Raw genomic sequence first — 24042 nt, forward strand, 5'->3', positions numbered from 1 at the left:
CACATATTTAATATCTAGACATTTTTTACTGGTTATATTCCTGCCAAATGAGCCACTGGGATGCGTGTGCATCAGGCCAGCACTGCACCTGGACATGGTGCCCGTGTTCCTTGTTGGTGGACTATATAGCAGCGTCAGCAATCTACAGTTTAAACAAACTTGGTTTGTTTCTTGATTATCCACGAAGCTTTGACTCATACTTCAATGCACACAGATCACCCAGGTAAAATAATCTCCATCTAGCAACTTGCATTCTATCCCTATATACGAAATAGCAATCATGCTGGTCTTAATTACTTCTGCAATACATTCATTCCCCCACTGTCTTTTGGTTTCCATAGATGATTGTTTTTCTTGCTGTACCCCTGCTAGGACCTCACGTAAATCTTTGCAAGTGTTCAGCAAATCTGTAAGATGAATATTGGTGACCTCTCTCCTTGGATTAATGTGACAATGACTGGTGACTGATCGCTTTTTAATTGGTACATACCAATCTTGTTATCTTGTTGCTTTACCTGAATTCACAAAATACCTAAGATTTACAGTTCTTCTAACATTGCCAAAGCACCGAACTGGATATACAGATGTTGTACTGGTGCAAGCACAGAAAGTCAACACCAAGACAAAAGTATGCCAAATTGCAGGGTCTCTCGTCTCTCCAACCTGTGGCCCCAAAAGGAGGGTGTCAAGACCTTTTATACCCATAAACCACCTCGGGGGTGAGGATGAGGGGCAGCGGTGGGGGTGAGGGGCTTCAGACATTTCGAGGGCCAGTGGATTCTGTAAATCACCTCCTGGGCAGAGATGAGGGTGAGTGGCTCCAGAAATTCTGAGGGCCATGGGACTTTGGACATTCCGATTGTTACTTAAGTGGTTCACAGAAGTCAAGATAAGCGTTAGTTCACACATTGTCTGGGTAGGATGGAAATTACAGACCTTAAGTACTTATTACAAGTCGCAGGGGCCAAGATGGCGTGGGTTTGGACTGTTTGCCTGTCACATCACGGATACAGAGAGCAGTTTCAACAGAAAGCCGAGGTATGGTTGAGGGATGCAGTTTTACGGGGCTTTTACCATGTCACATAGATATGACTGAACAGGGGAAAAATGTAATTAATTCATCCTTGAACAGCATAATACAAAATGTAAAAAATACCATCGATATTAATAAACTAAAATGTCTAATGCTTGTTCTATTTTTTTCTCTTAACGGTAACAGACTGAGTCTGATTTCATCATTAAGCAGAGTTCTGAGGACACAGAGTCTGTACTGTACATGCAATCTTGTTGAAACCCATGGAGCTATAAAAAACACACCAACTGCTGATCTTATTTTTGAAAAACAGGACATTATGTTAGTCAAGGAACAGAGTTTGATCTGAAAAATAAGTGCACTCTTTTAAATAAATAGCTATTGAGCTTGACCAGAAGAACGTTTCGCTGGGGGTAGCAGAGCTTGTTTCACGCTCATCAGATCACGTCTGTTTTTGAGAGTGAGGAGAGGATGTTCTGCCCCCATCCCCCACCTGGACAGCTGAAGCTTGTTAGAATTAAATTCTGCTCATTTGAACAGTGAGAAAAAAAGAAAGAAAAGAAAGAGAAAGGCTCCAGATGCCCCTGATGCTGGAGAGGGCACAGAGGTAAAGTCATGGACTTCATCAGTGTCCATGGGGACCTGTAACAGGTGGGGCAGCTTTCTGGACATGTAACAAAGAAGTCTCCAGGCCCCTTGGCTGCCTGTCCTCAGATCTGATCTATTCTGACCAAGTCGGGCTGCTGAGAAGGTACACACACCCTGAAGATGTGTAGTCATGGTCAGACATCCTTGGCACCTTCACGGGGCCCATCTGTCTCTTCCACAAATATGAGTGAGAAGGCTGTCACCAGCACAAGGCTGTCTCAAAACTGCCACCACTGGGACTTCACAGATTTTGGATAAATTATTTGTGAAACTCTCTGGGTTTGGTTGTTTCCTTGTCAACTTCCTCCCTATCTTATATGAATATAGTTCTACACAGATATTCTATCTCTTATGAGATTTTAATTAATTTATTTATTTATTGAGATGGAGTCACCTATGCTGGAGTGAAGTGACTTGATCTCGTCTCATTGCAACTTCTACCTCCCGAGTTCAAGCAATTCTCCTGCCTCAGCCTCCTGAGTAGCTGGGATTACAGGTATGCGCCATCACACCTGGCTAATTTTTGTGTTTTTAGTAGAGACGAAGTTTTACCATCTTGGCCAGGCTGGTCTTGAAGTCCTGACCTTGTGATCTATCCGCCTCAGCCTCCAAAAGTGCTAGGATTACAGGTGTGATCCATCATACATGGCCTAATTTTGATAAATTATATTTTCTTAGAAAACTGCCCATGTCATTCGTTTTATTTTAAATTTACTATAAAAGAGTTGAAAATAATATCTTATGATTGTTTGAATTTCCTGTTTTTTCCCTCTCTCATAATTTCTTAATTTTGGGAATTTGTGTTTTCTATTTTCTAGACATGTTACCTAATGTTTATATTTAAAAAACAAATTTTTGGTTTTATTATGCTACTGTTTTCCAGCTCATTAATTTCTGCTTCTAACTCTATAAATTCATTCCTTCCGCTTTTCTTTGGTTTGTTGTTTTTCTAACATCTTAAGTTAGATGTTATTTTATTTATTTTCTTTCTTTGTTGTATCTCCCTTTATATCTTGATTACCGAAGAGAAGACAATCCCAAAGTCAAGTTCACACAGTCGCTGTGGCAGTGGGGTACTATTGCCAAAGTGCAGGAAAAATGCACAAGCTTTAAAATAACCAGCTGGATGAAGAATGTGGAGGTAAGCTGGACAAGTGAATCCCAATTAACAGTTTTCAGGGCGGTTTTTATTTTTCAAGCCAAATCCTCAGGTTTTAGGTTTAGGTAGGTTCAGTTCCTTAAACATCATACTGTGTAACAGGTGGAATGCCTTGTCTCCTCTCCTCTCTAACCCAATAAACACATACACAGCTTCTGATGTATAAACATTTCAGTGATTCAGTGTTCAAATCCAATTATGAAGGTGCAACAGCCTCAGACATCACTCACAAGAAAACTCATGTGGATGCCTAAGGAACTACTGCAGAGTCAGGAAGCAGCAGAGGTTGAGGATATTACAATGATGCACTAGAGTTTTCTCTGACAAAAAGTAGTTGCCATTTGACATTAGAGCATTAGGAAACCAATGCAGGGTGATGCTTCTCTTGAACCAGAAAAAGAGGGGAGAATCTAGATTGCATTCCCTGGCCTGAAGAAGAACGGATGAATCTAACACCAAGTACAAACATGGCCCTCCCAAGGGAGGGGAAGGCATCACTGAATGCCCATGTGGAAGGAACCTGGTTAGGAGCTCCCACGTGTAGCTGAAAGACACAGTTTCTCAGGCTAAAGCACTTGCCTGGTGGAACTCACCATAAGGAGACTGTGAATCCAAGTCTATCTGACTTCAAAATCTATGCCTTTCCTATGCCAGCAGCTTATGACCACTGAAGCGAGCAGAAATAACCCAGTTTCACTGAGTAAACTGACAAAGTTTAATTCCTCAGTATTGAAAAAGGAGATTAAGCCAGTTAAGAATCACAGCTGACCACAGCACAGATCACCTCTCCATTTGGAAGTCCACGTGAATTAATTACAAATAAATAACAGACCACATAAAATGCAATACAATTTAAACACTTGCACAATAGTGGCCAGATCTGCCTCACAGCATTCCCTGGGAAACCATGTCAACTATTTGGTAAGAATGCTTTTAATGGTCATTTAATTGATGTAGATAAATGGCTTTAAGAAAAATGTTTAAGGGTGCTTAAAAACTCACTGGATACAATTTAAGTACCTCACCAACTTGTCTTTTAACGAGATAACAAATAGGTAGCTGAACTCAGTTCATATTGGCACGGTTCCAAACTCCTTTTCTTTCCTTGGTTTTTGTTTTTTGAGATAGAATCTCACTCTGTCATTCAGGCTGGAGAGCAGTGGCACAATCTCAGCTCACTGCAGCCTTGACCTGCTGGGCTCAGGTGATCCTCCCACCTCAGCCTCCCAAGGAGCTGGGATTACAGGTGCATGCAACCACACCCAGCTGATTTTTGTATTTTTTGTAGAGATGCGGTCTCGATGTGTTGCCCAGGCTGGTCTTGAACTCCTGTGCTCAAGCAATCTACCTGCTTTGGCCTCCCAAAGGGCTAGGATTACAGGCATGAACCACTACACCTGGTCTGATTCTAAAATCTTAACCAGTGGAGTCCAAATTTGTGAGTTATATATCATGTCCTAGCAAGCTTCCTATCTAATTTCAAAGTTCTCTGGGTCTTTTCTGAAACACTATGTGATTACCTGGGGAGAAATTTCTAGCTATGGCAGGGTGACACGTCAGTACAAATTTTTCTTTACATAATTCCCATTTGACTCAGTCAACCAGTTTCATTAGAGGTTGTCTGTGGATGAAAGAAGAAATGGGAATGATACATTGGGTACCTAGTTAATACTCATATGAAGGAAGAGAATTTCTTAACTTCAAAGAAGTATACTCTGATTTAGCTATTCCAGTGTTGAAAATTCACCCTACAAATATAATCACAAACATGTAATGGATGTTTAGAGAAATATTAGAATATTTCTCTATAATAAACATTATATTAAATTATAATTTATATATTAAAATATTGACATAAATTATAATTTATATATTAAAATATTGACATAAATTATAATTTACATTAAAATATTTAAATAATTAAATAAATTATAGCATAATCCTGTTTCTGATGCTTAGTGGCTAGTCAAGTTTTTAAATGTTCTGTGTGCCTCAATTTCCTTGTTTGTCAAATGGGATAATAACAGTGCATAACAACACACAGGGTTGTTGTGGGAAGTATATAAATGAATACATGCTCGGCACTTAGAATAGCGCCTGGCTTAGAGTAAGTTCTCAGTGGTATTAGTAGCATAGAATCCATTTAATGAAAAACTATACAGTTATCAAATAAAAGAAAGAGGTAATCTGTGTGTACTGATCTGAGAAGATCCTCAAGATATGTTATTAGAATCTTAAAAATTGAATTAATCCATTTGGAAAGAAAAAGTACGCATATAGATATGTTTGCACCAGCAAGGAAAACATCTGGAGTAAAATGTATGTTCGCAGTGGTTACCTCTGGAGAATGGACTGCTGAGAGAGACTGAGGGCTTTTTACTTTGGGAGGAGTTGCTTTTAAAAGACATTGTCTTTCTAGGGATAGCAGGATATATACCAGTCTAAAAAGTTGTTACCATTGGTGGTTTTTCCATTTCTGAGTTAGGAAAACTAAAAAAACAGAAATTAACTGATTTGAATCAGTTAGAGGCAACACATCCCTGTCTTACTTCAAAGAATAAACATTTAATTTGGGGCTTTTATCAAATGAACCATGTTGACCAACTGGCAACAAAGAGACCACTAAGAAAATAAAGCCCTTATGTAAGAATGCAAACCCTTCTCTCTTACACATTCTAAACCCAAATGAAAGCTCTCACGTGTCGCACAACAAAACTAAGAGTCTAACTGTGACCCTGGCACATCTTTAGACAGACTGGCGTTGACCACATTGGCAGTGACTGCAGTCAGGGTGTGTACATTGAGGTTTGCCTCCAGCTTCTAGAAGGTAATTTATAAGCACCTGGAACGTTCTGCTTAATGAGAATGTCTGTTTACCTGGGGGCCTGGGACGAAGGCAAACAGTCTATGCTAGCAATGTGACAGTGTCTTGCTCTCTGGAGGAGCAGGAGACTACTAAGGTCAGCCACACAGAGTAGACAGCCATATGTGTCTGAGCCCAAAAAGACACTCAACATCTGTCTGCGGACTCCACTGGGAGAGGACGGCTGGCAGTTTGAACCTCGCACTCCCCGAGACCTGCTCTATGCAGCTCTTCCCTTGCCTATTTTGATCTGTGTCCTTTCATGGTGATGTACTGCAAATGTGGGAATAACAGCCTTTCTGAGTTCTCTGAGTCCTTCAAATTAGTGAACCCGAGGTGGTCATGGGGACTCCCAAACGTGCTCTTCAGAAGTGAGGGTGATCTTGTGGACTCCTGAGACGTGCGATAAGCCAGAGCCACCTTCTGCAGCCCAGAGCAATACATGGAGAAGGGCAAATCCATCCGCAAGTAGCAACACAGAGCAGTTTCCAAATGTCAGACTTTCTCTGGGAGGCCTTACCATCTTGCTTTTCACAAGTTCCTCAATTGCACTGACGAGTTCAGCTGCACTTGGTGTTTCGGAGCTGGTGGGGCGGACTAATAACCGAGAAGAGGCCTACGGAAGAAATTAAGAAAAGGGGCAGGGGAGGTCTCACATTAGTAACGGGTCAGACAGTAAATTCCCCTGCAAGCTTCATCTCTTTTAAAGTAATTCCAGACAGAAAGACCACAAGTTTGTCTTTGTTTGCATTTATTTTATGTCATCCTTTTGAATTTACAATATTCTGACAAGAAACATTTAATAAAACCTGTCTGAGATACATGTGGACAGCAGACAGTGTCTGATTTGAATCGTAGTCATGTAACATCGAAGTGTTTTTTTTTTTTTTGTTTCTAAGAGGTGACTGGGCAGGGGAACATTCTAACTGTAACTTTCACAACTGCTGGTAAGGCTCTAGGCTAGGGAGAAGGAACAGAGAATCTGACCTACGGCAAAATGAGAGGCTTAGGTCTAGAGAGATAATCCGGGAATAAGCAGGAAACAAAACTGGATACTAAAAATGGCTTTACTGTGTTTATGGGATTAAAAAATAAAGAAACGAGGAAGAGGAAAGGAGCAGGGTGCGGTGACCAGACAGGGAAGGAGGGGGACGAGCTCACCATTTTCTGTGCCATCCATTTCCCCATGATTAGTGCAGAGTACAGAAGAGTTGAGGCCTCACAAGCTATCAGATGCCACTTATGGCTAGAGAATCGAGGGCATAAAGGGGTTGACAGGAAATCTGGGGGAGGGGCTACTAAGTTCGAGTTTCAGTAATTGGCAAACATGATCTGTTTGCAGATTACTTGAGCCATTAATTAATTGGAAACTAGAAGGGGCATAATATGAACCTTGCTTCATATTAAGGACAGCAGCGCGGCATGCGACCCACAGAGGGCTCTCCTGGCCATGCGTGTCTCACAGCAGACAGACACAGGCTCATACACTTACAACAAGGCTTTTACACGTGTGGGTCAAAATATGCACTTTGCAAAACAAACGTTGGTTTGGTCTAATGACATTTGGAATATGGGGTGAAGAAAACAAAGAAAAAAATTCAAACTGAAAGGTAAGGAAATTGAGCCATAACAGACACAGAACACAAATCAACATAATGCTGCAGTGAAAGTTTACAAAAAGAGAAAACAGAACAAAACAAAAAATTAGTCACGAGATTATATACCGTGTGGGAACATCACTACAGATTTTTACAAATCAAGAACTGCTACTGATAATAGTCAATGAGTTAACATAGTAACCATAAATGATTCCAGCAAACAGAAGAATACAGTGCAGATCACTCTTTAAAGAGAGAAATATCTTCCCTTATTTGGTGAGTAAGTCAACAAGGACCAGCCCCTCAATGTTTGGATAACCACACAGATTTAAGAAATGCCAGTTTTCTGTTTTTCAAAAAGGTACGGCTTAGCGTATTATAAGACAGCGCAGGAAATGCCACAGAAACCACGAAGCCCCATGTCATGGCCAGTTACCATGTCCATGCACTTAGGTGGGGTGGGGGGCCGTGGTCCTCTCTCACCTTAGGCTCCCCATTCCTTCTCCCCCACACACAGTGGGACCTGAACCTCAGATGCACACAAAACTCCAGGACTGAAACTTGTGCTGAGTGCTGCAGCTCACAGCCATTGGTGCAGGCCCCACAGCACCCTTACAGTGTGTGGACCTCGTGTTAAAAAGGGAGGAGGGAGGCTGAGGTGGGTGGATTACAAGGTCAGGAGATCCAGACCATGCTGGCCAGCATAGTGAAACACCATCTCTACTAAAAATTTAAAAAATTAGCTGGGCATGGTAACGCATGCCTGTAATCCCAGCAACTCGGGAAGCTGAGGCAGGGGAATCACTTAAATCCAGGAGGCGGAGGTTGCAGTGAGCCCAGATGGCACCACTGCACTCCAGCCTGGGCAACAGGGTGAGACTCCATCTCAAAAAAAAAAGTGGGGGAGGAGGGAGTAGCTTTCCACCAACAAGGGGCGGTGGACACGTCTGCCTTGGGTTAAGAGGAGTGCATAATTTGACTTGGCCTCACAGCCGCCAAGCACTGGCTGTGGCCAATACCAGGTCGTAAAATAGAGGGTGATTAATCTAGCAAGTGACTGTATAAGTACTAACAAGGGAGTTAGGAAAGGAAAAAGGAAAGCATGGGGAAAATGTTGATAACATTATCTGTTTTACTCAGAAACCTTAGTTACTGCCAAAAAAAAAAAAAAAAAAGGCATCACCAGTAATGACTTCATAGCATGATTTTCAACACCTCACAATTCTGAGGGCCACAGCAGGGCCAGAACGCTGGAGGATGTGCAAGCCCCATTGAGCAGGTTTCCTTTCTGCTATTTTATTTTTTAGGGTTCTACAATTGGGCTGACAAAATACTTTTAGATTATGTGAGAACTCAAGAAAACAAATGACTTTCTTGGCTTGAAGCCACCACGCAGAATCAGAGTTTTCAACTGATTCTTACACTTTGACAACTGTGCCTGCATTCCAGTGCCCTACAAACTCACCTCTGGCATGTTGGAAAAAGCATTGGACAGTGATGTAACCTCATCTTAAACCAGAAACCTGCATGCAAAAACCTCACAGAGAGGAATGGCCAACTCTTCATTGAGTGATGCCTTCAGGCAGACCTGTGTGGGATATCTCTGATTGTTGTCTCAGGGAGTCTAGTCAATACATTAGGAAACTTCAAAATTACTTTAAAAGCAGCAATTACTGAAGCATCATTAAAAATGCACTGAGCCACGAACGTAGGAGAAACTGCACCCGCTGGCCTGCTACTATTATAAATAATTTTTTACTCATACTTTTGGGGTACAACCAGGCTGACACTGCCTGGAAAAACACAACATTGCCCTTTTCCACACCCTGGAGCCTCCTGTCTCCTGAAACAAGGTTGGTGTGGAGCAGTTACTGAGAGTGCCCTGTTCTGGCACGGCAGGCATGGATCCGCCAGCCCTTGTCCCCCTTTACCTTGTCATCCTGTGGGTCCGGCTGGAGGAGGCTGTGCTGCTGGATGGCCATGGGTGGCGGTAGGGGCACGGCATCGGCCCCCTCCTCGCCTTCCTCTTCTCCACAGCTCTGCATCCCCGAGGAGGAGGATTTGGAGAGGGTCCCGCTGCTCAGGCCCTCGTTCCGGCCTCTCTGAAATCCAATTGAGATTTGCTCATTATATTCCAAGCCTATTCACAAACATGAAGTCCAAGGGTTACTTGGAAAAGCAAAGTGGGGACAGAGACTGGGATGGCAGAAATTGGGAGCAAAGCTCTTCTTGACCTTGATGGCAACTTTTCCTTCTCTTCCTACAGCCCAACGGCCTTGCTTGTCAACTTGGATGACAGAAGGGCCACTGAATGCATCGTATAAACAGATCACATTCACTGCCAATGTGATCTGTTAGGCTCTGAACACATCTCATCTTTGAGAAATCAATTTTTGAAAAGTTTAAAAAATTTGAGCTACAACCTTCATGAAAATTTAGTTCCTTTGGTATAGCTAATTTCATTTTGGGTATCTTGCTATAGAAAAATTCACTGAAATAGAGGCTGGGTGCAGTGGCTCATGCCTGTAATCCCAGAACTTTGGGAGGCCGAGGTGGGTGGATCACAAGGTCAAGAGATCGAAACCATCCTGGTCAACATGGTGAAACCCCGTCTCTACTAAAAATACAAAAAATTAGCTGGGCATGTTGTAGTCCCAGCTACTTGGGAGGCTGAGGCAGGAGAATTGCCTGAACCCAGGAGGTGGAGGTTGCGGTGAGCCAAGATTGCGCCATTGTGCTCCAGCCTGGGTAACAAGAGCAAAACTCTTGTCTCAAAAAAAAAAAAAAAAAAGAAAGAAAAGAAAAATTCACTGAAATAATAAGGGCATAAAAATACAATCCAGGATGCATTTTAAGCACTGTATCTAAGTATCCTTTTCCTCTATTCTCACTGTTAGAAAAAAATTTCAGTTTTAGTTTTCCTAAGAGAACAGAGGTTTATAAAGCAGATACATAGTACATATCAACCCCCACATTGCGACAAAATCTCCCGGCAAAAATAAACCCAGGAAAAATCCTGGCAGAAAACAGATACCTGCCAAATAAATGAAATAACACAAATTGGATCCCCAACTCTCTGCCTTTTCTTTTCCAAGCCTGTGTGGGACTTGAGCTGGGGCGGGGGGTGGGGTGGATCCAAGTTAAGAACTCAGAGGACCCCTCACTGACACCACCAGTGCTGGAAGGCCATTTCCAGCAGCATGAAGGAATTCTGTTTCTTGCAATATAAGTTAAAGCCCCCCTTGTCAATAGGCCATAAAAAAATCCCTGGCTGACCTACATGCACTTATCTTTGGTGACATGAGAAGAACCCCATGTTTACTACTGCGCCAACAAAGTAAATTAACTGGGTATTTCTACTCAAGACAAGCTCTAAATATAATAAATATTGGAGGAAAACAATAGGAAAATGTAAACATTCCACAAGTCCTTCCAAGTTTCCAATTTCTACAAAATGCTACTGCAGTGGTCAGCTCAGAGACTGCCCGAATCTTCTGCAGACTACACAGAGCCTCTGGCTTTGGCTCATGGTGGAGTGGGGAAGAAAGTGTCCCAAAGCCAGTCTGGGCTCCCTCCTGGCCCAGGCCTGGGGGCTAACTGGGCCTGGGGTGCATGGTGGTCCCATTTATTTTATTTTTTTATCAGAAGACACATGTGGTCCAGTTCAATTTTCTTTCCAGATGTCCCCGCTAAATCTGTCTGCTAAGCAGAGCCTTGAATCAGAATTTCTGAGTAAGTGTGGAAAACAGAACCAAACCAGTTGATTCATAAGATAAGCAACTATTCCTGCAGCAAAACCCAGCGGGCCCCATCAGGCAGCCCCCGGTCCAGCGGGCAGAGCCTCACCTCCTCCACCGTCTCGTCCTGCGGGGTGGCCGCGCTGTCGTCCGAGTCCTTCTGCGAACCGGCGTCGGCGCTCTTACGGACCTCGCGGCTCTTCTTGTGCTTGTGCGCCAGCTTCTTCACGTGTCCGTCGGCCTTGCCGCTGCTGAGCCGCCGCACCGGGCTGGTGAGCCACTTGCGCAGGGTGTTGCCTGGCCGCTTGGGGCCCGGCGAGCTCTGGGCCCCGATCATGTGGGGCTGGAGGGAAGCCACGGATGCGGGTGGACTGGCGTCATTACTGGAGACGGAGAGCGAGTCTGCCAGGGAGGAGAGGGAGCATCACTGACTTGTACAGACCCTCCCGGTGGGGAGACTGTGCCATTTGCCCTCAGGCTTTCGGTCCCCAGCTGCAGGGGCAGGGAAGCCAGTGGGCTGGGACGCCTCACCTGTGGGATTTGCTTATGGGGTGTGAGATGAGAGGAGCTGATGCTTTACATGCTTTCTTCTCAAATGTGTAGCAAACTTGAGTTCTGCTAGAAATGATCTTTCTCTAGATGCACTGTCCCCTCCAAAATCACCCACGTCCCCAGTCCTGAAGCCCAGCATCATTACCAGCCAGATTTAAGACGTTATTCACCACATAAAATACTGTGGACATTGGTACCACAGACATTGGAGGACCGAATTTTAAAATCATTTTCTTGACAAAAGCCAAGCAAGAAAGGAAATTTTGAGAAGCTTTAGCTATGCTGACATATTTACTGTAAACTAATCCTGTTGAAGAAGTGCATTAGTTTGATTCACCACCAGTGAACAAAAGCAGAATTCTGTAATTATTATGGATAAATTGACAGTGATTTGTCCAGGTGAGACTGACCAGCAGCAGCCTCTGGGACAGCCAGGGTCCAGGACAAGATCGGTGGCTGGAAAGCGGCAGAGCTGCTGGGGCTCTCGGAGGAGCAGCTCTTAGCCTCTTTCCTGTTCCCCGCCAGGCCACAGCAGCAGATGGGGACCTTGCTCACAGCCTTGACACACTTACCTCATGTGTCGAAGTAAACATCAGCAACAAGGAACAAAACCACCACCACATTTTACAAAGAAATTTGAGGAGGAGAAGCCTTCCTCAAATAATCAAAATGCTCTATAGAAGATATATCCAAATCAGCTTCTCATTGGATCTCAAAAATTAAATATACTCAACCTGGAGGGGTTGACATTTCAAGAGAAAAAAAATCCATTTCTTTTTTGTTTTTGTTTTTCAGACAGTTTTGCTCTGTCACCCAGGCTGGAGTACAGTGGCGCAATCTTGGCTCACTGCAACCTCTGCCTCCTGGGTTCAAGAGATTCTCTTGCCTCAGCCTCCCCTGAGTAACTGGGACTACAGGTGCCTGCCACCATGCCCAGCTAATTTTTGTATTAAAAAATCTGAAATCTGGGTGACAGCGGAACTCAGCAAATCCATGGACTTGTCTGATGTCTACTGTACTCAAAAACCAGCGAGGGAGAAGGCTGCTGGGCCCCTTCCCGAGCTCTTGGCTCAGGGCTCCACTATGGTGGCATGGAAGGAAGTGCTCTACTTTAGAAAGCAGAACAGCAGCGATGGTGATCATTCATGGTGCTTGCTATTTTCCCAAGTCTTTTGAAGTCTTAGTACATATACTGAAACTACTTGCCAGCTACTCCTTTGCACAGACACCTGTAGGGGCTGCATTGCCTCTCTGGCTCTGGATAACCTTCCTGGCTGCAGGTGGGCCCCGTGATTACAGGGGCAGAGTAAGCAGCAGTTTCCCACCAAGTGCTCCCAACACTGGGACTAGACAGCACACGCCTGTCTCACTGCTGTCCCATTCCTTCCTTTGCCCAAGACACAGATTAGTGAAGGATATAATCTTCCAGAAGCAGATGATGAGCTTTAAGCAGGATCACGCATGCTAGATTTTTCTCAGAGGCAAACTATGGTTCAGAACCATCAATATCTGTTAAAGAATATCCCTTTCCCCTCTGTATATGTGCTTGCATTATGTTTGTGTACATATATGTATATATATTTTCTCATCTATTTATTCCATTTTTCAATAAGAGTTACTAAAACATTTTCGCATCAGTCTCACTTTCCTTTGGTACGGTCTGGAAGAGGGAGGAAGAAATGAAATCCATTCCCAGAGACTTTCTCAGATGCTGATGTTAAGATAAAATGCAAATGAGATACACAGTCCCTAGCCTCAGGAAGGACAAAGAGAAGGGGAGGGTTTAGATAATCTATATGTCAGATGACAATTATTCAAACAATATTTTTTAAAGCAACAATTCTTAACAGAACCCTGTACTGCCCACAGCAGGTGGCAGATTTCAGAGTCACTTGGTGTGCTGTGACTTAGAGCCAAGCCCTGGATTTCCCACTGGACAGAGATAAGGAATGCCTAGTTTCTTCACCCATGTGACTCGCCACACAGTGGTTTTTGAATGACAGAAACCTATCCTGTACTATAGGCAAGGAAGGTACAAACCCTGTTAGTGTTAGGGTTGAGAAGGGGAAATAGGAGGAACCATGGAAGGCTCCATAAAGGACGTGGCACTGAAGCTGGCCTTTGAGGGAGGTGGGCACAGGTAACCCAGACACTAGGTCAGGAGAATGAATCTAAGCTCCAGGAAGGCAGAGGCCTTGTCTGTCTGGGACCTGAGGTACTCCCAGGGCTCTGCACAGTGCCTGGCATACAGTAGGCAGAGAAGTATTACATAGAAACATCAGAAATCAACAGCCTAAAGAAACAGCAAGCTGACTCCCAGCTCATATTTTAAGGACAGTCATTTCTTGGACATAGATTCACAATTGCACAAGGCAAGGAACTAGGGGTGTAGCCTGTGGGGAGGTCAGGAGATACCCCAGATGCCTGAGATGCAGTGAGGTGTCACCAAGGAGCTCCGCTGTGCCTTGGATAAACTGATAAGAGACCAAACAGACACAACAAAACAACACAAAAAAGACCCAGGCCCACTTATTTTAATGAAATGAAATCAAGTGCAGGTCTTAATGTTCATAAGCAGAAAACGTACACATTACAACTAGTAGAACCTCAGCCAATAAATCAACTTCACAGACATATCTGGGTCTGTAAGTTAGAATTTGGGGGGAGTTGGCATAGGAGTGGTATGAACCCTAAGTGACACCTACCAAGAATTCTGGCCTGGTCCTTCTGTCCACCCAGACTTGTAGAACTACAGAGAAGCAGGTGTGCTCTCAGGAAAGAGCTGCAGGGCAGGCAGGGACACAGGGCAGCCCTGAAGCACACAGACCTCCCTACTGTTCAGCAGATCCAGCGGCCTCTGCACGCATGAGAGAAGGAACCACAGTCAATTAATAATGCTTTGTGGCACCCAGCTGGCATTACAAGGATGATTCCCAGGGCATTTAGCCTTGCCTGGGAAAGGAGCTGGTTGCTGTAAAAATGGTTGAAAAAGAAAAGGAAATTAAATACGTCATTCCCCAGCTTCTCTCCGTGGGCTCAGCTGCAAGGCATTTGGTTCTTTGCACTCTGGGAAGCTGATTCAAAAAAGATTTCCTGGTTACCTGAAGGTTGGGCATTAAAAATGTGGCTGTGGCCTAAGCAGTCCCTCCCAGAACCAGGCGGGGTCAGGGCTGCCCAAGGTGGGAGCCCATCGGTGCCACGGATGAAACGCAAAGGATTGTGTGACACTGCCGTTGATGAGAATAGGTAAGTTCTTCCCCCGAGTTCTTACTTATCGAATGATGGAAATGACATTCTTTCACTATGCTGGAATATTTATGACTTAAAAAAAGGCTAGCAGTAGTCATAAACTATAAGAAAAATTCTGTGGAATTTTAAACATTTTACTTTGAAAAAATTTTGTTTCAGAAGTCTGCAAATGTAGAGGGAAAATTATGACCCTTTCCCCTTTTCCTTGTTTTTAACAAGAATGCTCAATTATTTATGCTATTTGACTCTTCTGGGGTGGGAGGGGTAGACTTTTTTTTTTTTTTTTTTTCCACAATAGAAACTTCTTTGGCCTTTATCAATGGAATGTAACAGCCCATGTCTAAGCTCTTTGCTGGGCTGTGATACAATGTACACATTAGGAGTTAAAAAAGCTTTAAAAGTCTTTAAACTAAATACCATCATTAACAGAATGAAATAAAGTATCTGCTATTATTTTTAGGTATCTGAAGAATATAGACTTTGCCCACTAAACCAGCTACTCTGTTGCAAATTGTGAATTAAATCCCATGTCCTAATGGTATCTTGAGTAGAATTAAGGTCTCCAAAGTTACTGGGCAGGATAAGAATATATTACACAATAAACACAGAGCTCTAGAATTCCGAAGTCTCCATAGGAAGATCTTAAATTACTTTTGTGCACACAGTTGCCTTTTCCCAGAAGAGGTCCTGATGGCTGTGAACACAGAATCATGAGGCCCCCTGCCCAGATACCCACACTACAGGCATGCTCCTGTCCTTTCAGCACTCTGTCCTGAATTTTTTGCTCAGGATTTGATTGTGGATGGCTCAGCCCCATAACAAGAGTAACCCTCAAGAGGAGAGCCCTACGGTCAGAGCCCTGTGTAATAGGCTCCGACCACATTTTCCTAGCTGGGCAACTGTGAAGGCAGGAAGCAAACCATGATCTTAGACTCCAGGGCACCATGTCTGGTTGTTTCCAACTATATGCCCAGGTGCCAGCAGGCAGCCTGGCACACACCTGGAGCTTACTGCATATACACTGAATAAATGACAAACAGGCAAGCCAATGAACTGGCTGCAAGCTATTATTTCTTAGTCTATGCATACTGACTGACAAGTCAACTACTATGAATGGTGATGTCTTGAGTGAGTGGTATAGCCTGAAAAAAAAAAAAAAAAAAAAAAGACCCATCTATTAGACAAAGAAATAGTTCCTTATCTCTTGCCTTTCCCTCAACTCTTACCATCTTAGAAGAAAAAAAGTCAGCTAACTCTCAGTCCTTCTTTTTCACCCCATCACTAACTTCCTCATCAGCAAGAATGCCTTCAGTTCACTAGGCCTGGTTTGGGAATGTGCTTCCCGCTTTTCTGGTTGGGGCAATCCAGGATCCAAGGCCCAGATGGACGATCCATGAGGGATGTCAGAAGAAGTGCTGGACTTGTCAAAGGGCCCAAGTGAGCCTGGTGCTCCCACTACACAGCAAACATTTTGGCATGTGATTTTCCCCATCTCACAGGCTTGTAATAGGATTAAAAGAAATAATGGGAACAAACAAACTTTATAAACTGATAAGTGCTGTTTACAAATGTAGGAATGACTGAGGCATAAAGGACTCCATGATAGCACAGAACTCACTACATTGTGTTTACATTAACTATGAGTACCCAGAAAACGAGGATTAGGTTTCATCACAATTAGACTTATAACTGTAGGCCTAACAAGGTGTCTAGGATGTACTAAAAACCACTTTTAGACATATGAAGGATGACTTAAGCAATCTAGATGAATTACTCCATTCTATTTCTATTTTTAAAAACAACTTATCCCTTATTAAGAGGACAAAGTAAACCTGAGCACAAAAAGATACTATCGGCCCAACACAGTCACTTAAAAAGATGTTCAGCTGAGCACATGAGAAAGCCATCTATGATCTGCTTGAAGCCCCAAGAGAGAATTAAAGTTCATCCTTCTTATTTTGAGGGAAAAATCCTCAGTAGATGGCTTCCTTGCTGAAATAAGAGTTCATAAAAAGTCCATGCTAGATTTCTTTTTAAATAAAAAAAGAAAAAAAGGTAAAGAAAGAAGGGAAAGCAGAAGTGCTGACATTTAGCCCCATGCAGGAAGAATTTCAGCATGTGAACACACAAAACGCAGGGACTGCTGGGAGAAGAGAGGCTGCTTTCTAGGCCCAGTCTGTAAACTTGGGACATCTGTGATTAATAAAAGCCTTTTTAAAAAATTGTTTTTAAAAAGGTTGGGGTGCGGGGAGACAACCGTATCCTGCTGGTCTCAGACCAGGGAGGATCAAGTTTCACTTTAACCCTCCCTTTATTTTCACAGTAGTGAAAAGTCTTAAAGACTTCAGAGTGTTCTAGAGTAACAAATGCACGCTGAGTAGAGTGAGCTAAAACTGAACTAGAATCTCCCAGCCTCTGAATTTGAAAAGGTTTCACCCAAATCTCTGCATTTCTTCCATTTCTGTCTCACCAGTATGTACGCACCAGGAGAGGTGGCTTTTGCTGCTTTGTGTGTGCTGCCTATCTGGAGTTCAAAGTCTGCCTGGTACACACAGGTGTTCAATAGTAATTTGCTTGGTGAGGTCTTTACAGATGAGTGGACAGTCCAGGCCATGGGGCCAGAGTTCCAATAACACCCCTGCCATCTGCTGGGTGTGGGTTCTTATGAGTCAGTGACCTTCTTTTTGCTTCAGTTTCCTGATGTGTAAAATGACAGTGATTCCTCTACCTTATCAGGCTGCTGGGAGGAAAAGGTATGAAAAAGATCTTTGTAAACTTAGAGCCTAACACAGTATAAGGCAATACTCACATCGATGTGTAGAAAAAAAGCTGCACAAGGCTGAGGAAGAAAGCAGGATGAAGTGGAGCAGTGAGATGACTGGTCTTAGGAAAAGCATGCAAGGCCCAGAGGGGGAAGAAGAGCTGGGGCTATGAAGGCAGAGACTCCCTGGACGAGCAAGGGTCACAAGCCCCACAAGGTCACCACGCCTGTGCTGTGACTGGCAGCCCTCATGCCACATAACGTCAGCCAAACATGCACACCTAGGGCCACTGCTGACAACCTGGGCATTTCTGGTGAGATGCGGCTACCACATGGATGCCCTGCTCAACAGCGGGAGCGTTCCAGTGAACATCTGTCTTGCATTTCAAATTCTCCATGCTGTCTCCCGAAGGATTTTAGCTAAAGACAGATATCCCATCTTTCTGTTCACTGTACATGTTCAAAAATATCTGACAGTCAAATGAACAATGAAATGATGCCTTGATAAAAACCAGGATAAAGCACAACTCAGAATGTTCTTGAAACAAAGGGCTAGTTTAAAATTTTAGTTGTAAGGACGTAAAAAATGTTCACTTTGCAGTTATTGCTATGTGCCTGGGAAAGTTAATTCAAGGACACTTTGCAGCAACTGCTTCCGATGTCTGAAAATAACTCCATCAGACTATTTGAAAAGAGGGCGGTCAGGGTGTAATCAGGTATAACCGGCCTACAGCAATTCCTCAAAACTCTGTCTTGTCAAGAACTTCATGCTGTAAATCACATTTTTATTCAGGAAGCTCTTCCGCCATACAAGGGAGGCTGTAATGCAAATGTGAAAATCAGATCTATAAATTACTTAGAACAATCAAGTTCTTAGTTTATGACTGTTGACTGTGTTGGTTCAAATGTTCTAGAGCAAAATTTCTGAGTAAATGATTGTCATCTCTACATTCTCAATCTGGGTTTTAATTCCATGCTTTGGGAATCAAGGGGCTTTTTTTTTTTTTGTAGAATAAAGAAAAGACCACAGTGCACTAGAAATGCTTTTGCAGATCACATAATCACATAAAAATTGAGTTAATCTGTAAATTATTCTGCTGGATGCAACTTCCAGGGACTGCATTGTCTCTTCTTCTTACATAGTGATTATAATCATCTCCTGGGCAATGCACATTAATTTAAAATGATGATGATGAGACAAACCTGGGGTATTACTTGGGAAATCTTAAGCAACTGGCCTGCCTAGTGATACGGTTACACTTTTGGTGGTTCAGAATATACAAGGATTTTTATAACATATCTCCAGACTTAAATCTTTATGTTGCTTATAGGCATCTGAAAAGGTTTCTTGCCTGACTTCTGTTTGTTCATTCTAGTTACCTTGCTCTTAAATATGTTTTGTGTATCATCTGTGAGTACTAGTGAGTCTTAATTTGTTCCTCAGCAAAAGGAGGATTCATCAGGGGTTGAAACACCAGATTTCGAATGGACACTGGGTCCCCAGGGGGTTCTCTGCTTCTCTGCACATACCTGGGTTCCAGGGCTTTACTCTGGGCTGCAACTGTTTGTTATGCTGTCATGTCAGCATGGGAAATCTTTACAACAGCTAGAGAGGCACTGAGAGTCAGTTTGGGGAATGGTAATGACTGAAAATGTGGCAAGAGACTATTAAAAGCAAATTTTACATATTGCACAGTGGGTACTAAATGCAAAAAATATGAATTTTGTTTTTTCTTTCAAATATGAATTGAACACAGAAAACGTGAAGGGGTAAGTTAAATTCCTCAGCTTTTTTTTTTTTCTCAAATAATCCCAAGATTCAACCAGAGGCCCAACACAGCACTGCCACGGCTCATGCCATAATGAAGAACACATGGTTTTTGCTGCCTGAGAAAATGCACATAAATGACCAACACTTCCACCCACTCTGCGCAGCCCCCTCCCACAAATTCAGTGGGGAGCTTTCACCCAAAGACACCTCCAGGTGACCCTGAATGCCGAAACACAATGAATCACTGGCATCAATTAAAACCAACCCAGGGAAAAACAACTGCTCTTGTGAATTCTGAAAATGAGGACACACAGGCATCTCCTCATTTTGGGGTAGTCTTCATGAGTCACGGAAAGAGAATGGCCTCATCACCCCTCAGAGTGAGGAGTCCTAGAGATACCAGGCCGGTGGCGTCGATCTCACCAAACAGAACATGCAAACGAAGTCGCACATACACAGTTGCTCTTTTCACTCTTATTCTCAGTGTCGTTTGTGAAAACACTTAAAACATTACATAAGCATTGGAAAAAGTGGCTATGTAGACAAATGCAAGACTTTGAGCATCAATTTCCCTCTCAAGCTTATTCTTGGAAGGGGAATGCTAATCTATCAGCATTTCTGGTCAGGAAACCATTTCAGTTTAAAGGCCTTTCTTTTTATTTTCACCACTGAAATTTCCAATAAAGAAACGTGAAGAAATTAAATATAAATGAAAACAGATGGTAAGATGCTTTGCTTGGTTAATCAGATGCACAGGATCTCACATATTGCCAAAGTGGAAGTGTAACGCACCTCGGAAATGAAATAAATGAAGAAAGAGTCTAATGACTGATACTGGGTAACAGCAAAAATGGGCCAGCACAGATCAACGTAAGTAATTAAACCAAGGCTGGAGACTTGAGTTATACACGTCCTGAACGGAACAGGACCTGCTGGCCTGAGACTCAGGAATGTTCTAGAAACACGTGGTCTGCAGCTGGTAGACAGTTGTTGGTTTTCAGGAAAAGATGAGCCTATAGCTCTTCTGCCTTGTGACCAAACGCTAGAGAGAGTGGCCGAGCAACAGGAGGCCAACCTAAGAATCAAGTTGTCATTGCTGGGCTAGTCTCAGGGAGTCCCATCTTGAAAGAAAACGGCCTCAGCACCATCCAGAGTGGCTAGCTGTGTCGATCTCACCAAATAGAACATGCCAATGCCAATGGAAGCTGCCTGCCTGGCACTTTCTCTGCTTCCCACCACACTGCCTCCCAGCAGAGAGGGGGCCGAGTGAGAGGGCGTCCTCATCCCACCGGCTGTGGAAGCAGTCTGTTCTGCCTGCCTCATCTCTCATTTCCTTCCAGAGGTGGGATGGGACGAACCAGGCAGACCTGGGTTGATGGCTCTTCTGGCAGACGGCCACACATTGTTAAAAACCACGATGTCATAAAAAAAAAAAATCACTAGGTTGTAAAAAAGTCTTTTTTAACCTAACTCTGTAGGCCAAGGCTTACTTTTTAATGAGATCTTTCTCTATTCTGGACAAATGCTGACTTTACTCGAGGAGAGTGCCTAGGCCATATTGCTCTCTTGAAATGACAGGGCCATTTTCATTGCTTTTTAAATGAGCCAGCACCCAAAATATATTTTTTTGGAAGACGAGCAGTACGCTTTTTCTGTAACCAAAAGTCTAAGCTATAACAAAAAGAAAAAAATTTCCAAGGAACCATCTTACCAGTGATTACTGGGAGGGGATTTGGACTCATTCCTGACTTTTACACAAGGACAAAAACAGATAGCCTTGCTGGGTGAGAGACACTTATAAAAAATTCCTTATAAATGAATCCAGAAAGACACACACACATCCTGCCAGCTGGAGACATTCATGCCCAGCAGCAGCTTTCCACCCCCTACTCTTAACTTGCAATCCACACGGCTCTTTAGCATAGGCTGGGGGTAGTGGAAGGTAGAAAGGTGATGTCACATCAGTCCTCATGCAGAAAATTCTCCAGCCAGGGAGCAGCCCCACTGTCCACATTGAGCCCCAAAGTTGCACTGTTCCAGGGACATCTCTTCAGCCTGACAGCAGAAGTTAGGGGAAATGCACTTCCCTGCCCATTCCTGCATGACAGAACAGCAGGCAGAAGGCCATGACCAGGCCTGACCAGCTGCGAGATGACCCCCGCTCTAATGGAGGCTCTGAGGGCAGGGGTGCAGCATGTGGCCCCATATCTACCCAGGCCCTGCCAGCAGGCCGGGAGCAACAGCTCTGGGCTCTGGTCTGTTCAAATGCTCAGAAAGCAAGAACTTCTGAATGCTCATCTACCTGTTGGCTTTTTCAGATGCTGAGATCCTGTGTTCCCCAAAAGTCAAATGGCTGTTCTTTTCACAGAATTACCTAAGATTAGTATTACTTATACAAAGAAAGATATTAAAACAAAACAAACAAACAAAAAAAACAAATTCACCATGTGATGAGACTACTATTTTACATACTGCTGACTGAGGGATAATGAAGTTCTCCCTGTTATAATGGGTTCTTGATTCTTAATTTCTCTATATGGGAAGTTATTCCTAAAGGCAAAACAGTACTTATTACTGTCCTGAATAGATAACCATCATATAAGGAAACAAGAGTTAATTTTGGGGGAAATAAACAGTCCCACAGTGCTCCGACACCCCTCTATCCATCTGAGCCTGCCTTCCAGAGGCACTAACCCAGCAAAGAAGCATACACACTGAACCCATGGGCATGATAGTTCTTAACATTAAACATACAATGTTAGAAATGAAAGATCTAATCTTATGTGAAGAAGGCATACGGAAGTGTATTCTTCATAATAAATGTTTATACTTTTGGTTAATGTCTTCCCATTATTTGTTGGAAAAAATGAAATCACTTTGGCTGCTTTGTTAAAGAGGATACCAAAGATGTTAGAGGTGGGGTATATGCAGATTTTTTAAAAAGTTGAAACATGTCTTTAAATGAAGCAGGTGGCACACAAGACTCTCCCAGGCAAAATGGTTTTAAAAATGTGCTATTAGTGGTTTAAACTATATAATAGATTTATTTCAGGAGGTGAACGATTTCTCTTCATGTATACATTTATTATTATTTAACAAAATTTATACCAGATTCAGAATGCTAGCATGGAAAAATCTTTTACGTACATTCAAGAAAATGTACTATAGTTTATTGCAGCACTGTTTACAATAGCAAAGACCTGGAATCAACCCAAATGCCCATTGATGATAGACTGGATTGGGAAAATGTGGCACATATACACCATGGAATATTATGCAGCAATCAGAAATGATGAGTTCGTGTCGTTTGTAGGGACATGGATGAATCTGGAGAACATCATTCTCAGCAAACTGACACAAGAACAGAAAATGAAACACCGCATATTCTCACTCATAGGCGGGTGATGAAAAAATGAGAACACATGGACACAGAGAGGGGAGTACTAAACACTGGGGTCTATTGGGGGGAAAAGGGGAGGGCCAGTGGGAGGGGGAGGTGGGGAGGGATAGCCTGGGGAGAAACGCCAAATGTGGGTGAAGGGGTGAAAGCAAACAGAACACACTGCCATGTGTGTACCTATGCAACTGTACTGCATGCTCTGCACATGTACCCCAAAACCTAAAATGCAATAAAAAAAAAGAAAATGTACTATAAACCATGTTAACTTATACATGTTTTCACAGAGCCACATTACAACATACTAGTTTTAATACAGTGTTAAGGAGAAAAAATGTGTCTCTGGAGTATTCTGCAATGAGCCTGCCAAACACTATAGCTATTCATTTATGTATTTTTGAGATGGAATCTCACTGTGTCACTCAGGCTGGAGTGCAGTGGCTTGATCTTGGCTCACTGTGACCTCTGCTTCCTGGGTTCAAGTGATTCTCCTGCCTCAGCCTCCCAAGTAGCTGAGATTACAGGCACCCACCACCACAACTGGCTAATATTTTTGTATTTTTAGTAGAGACAGGTTTTCACCATGTTAGTCAGGCTAGTCTTGAACTCCTGACTTCAAGTGATCCACCACGTCTGGCTATCGCTCTTTAATTCTTCTCCAGCGAAGGTTAGCTAAAGTTTCAGAGCTTTAAGGGATGGAATATTAGCTTAGAAAGAGCTACAGCAACGTAGAATGAGGAACCAGAAGATTATTTGCCCCAATAAACCACAAAGCAAATATCTAGTACATTATATTCTAGAGTCCCCATTGTTTAATTCATAAACAGAAAAACAAAAGCCACAATTAGGAATTCCTTTTACAATTATATTTGCTTTTGCCCCATCAAAAGCAAAATGCTGCTCAACTAAAGCTAATAAGCGCTTGGAAGTGGGATGAAGACATGTAGTACAGACTGGAGGAAGGAAAACGCCCATGCGCATGCACCTGGAAAGTGCCATCTACTCCTAAGCACACAAAGCATTAGGAGATGCAGCGCCAAGACCTGAACTAATTTGATTTTATGACATCTTGTTTCCCTCCCTTCCCCCCGCCCACCCACATGCACTGAATGGCACTGCATTTTATTTTTCAAATCACCATTTTGTCATTTCTTGAGGGCTGACTCCCACTAATTTAGGATGCCACATACTAAAACCACCCACAATAAAGGCCAAAGACAAAAAGAAAAGAGGGCTGGAGCAACTGCTTTTGGAGTTCTCCACGTATCCCACAC

General features: G+C 43.1%; 1 protein-coding gene across 7 annotated transcripts in view; it reads right to left on the reverse strand.

The window, feature by feature from the left end:
* Positions 1-24042, reverse strand: part of TRIO (trio Rho guanine nucleotide exchange factor) — a 376037-nt gene that overhangs the window by 40392 nt on the left and 311603 nt on the right. For all 7 annotated transcript variants that reach the window (XR_013532357.1, XR_013532356.1, XM_035291759.3 and 4 more), the window contains 3 exons: positions 11148-11440; positions 9233-9403; positions 6224-6319 (listed from right to left, as the gene is read on the reverse strand). Coding sequence is in view for 5 of the 7 variants with exons in the window: in XM_035291759.3 (XP_035147650.2) it covers positions 6224-6319; positions 9233-9403; positions 11148-11440 (560 nt within the window). In the remaining 2 variants the exon portion in view is untranslated. The remainder of the gene's footprint in view (positions 1-6223; positions 6320-9232; positions 9404-11147; positions 11441-24042) is intronic.

The sequence above is a fragment of the Callithrix jacchus genome, chromosome 2 (assembly GCF_049354715.1).
Source record: "Callithrix jacchus isolate 240 chromosome 2, calJac240_pri, whole genome shotgun sequence".
NCBI classification, from domain to species: domain Eukaryota; kingdom Metazoa; phylum Chordata; class Mammalia; order Primates; family Cebidae; genus Callithrix; species Callithrix jacchus.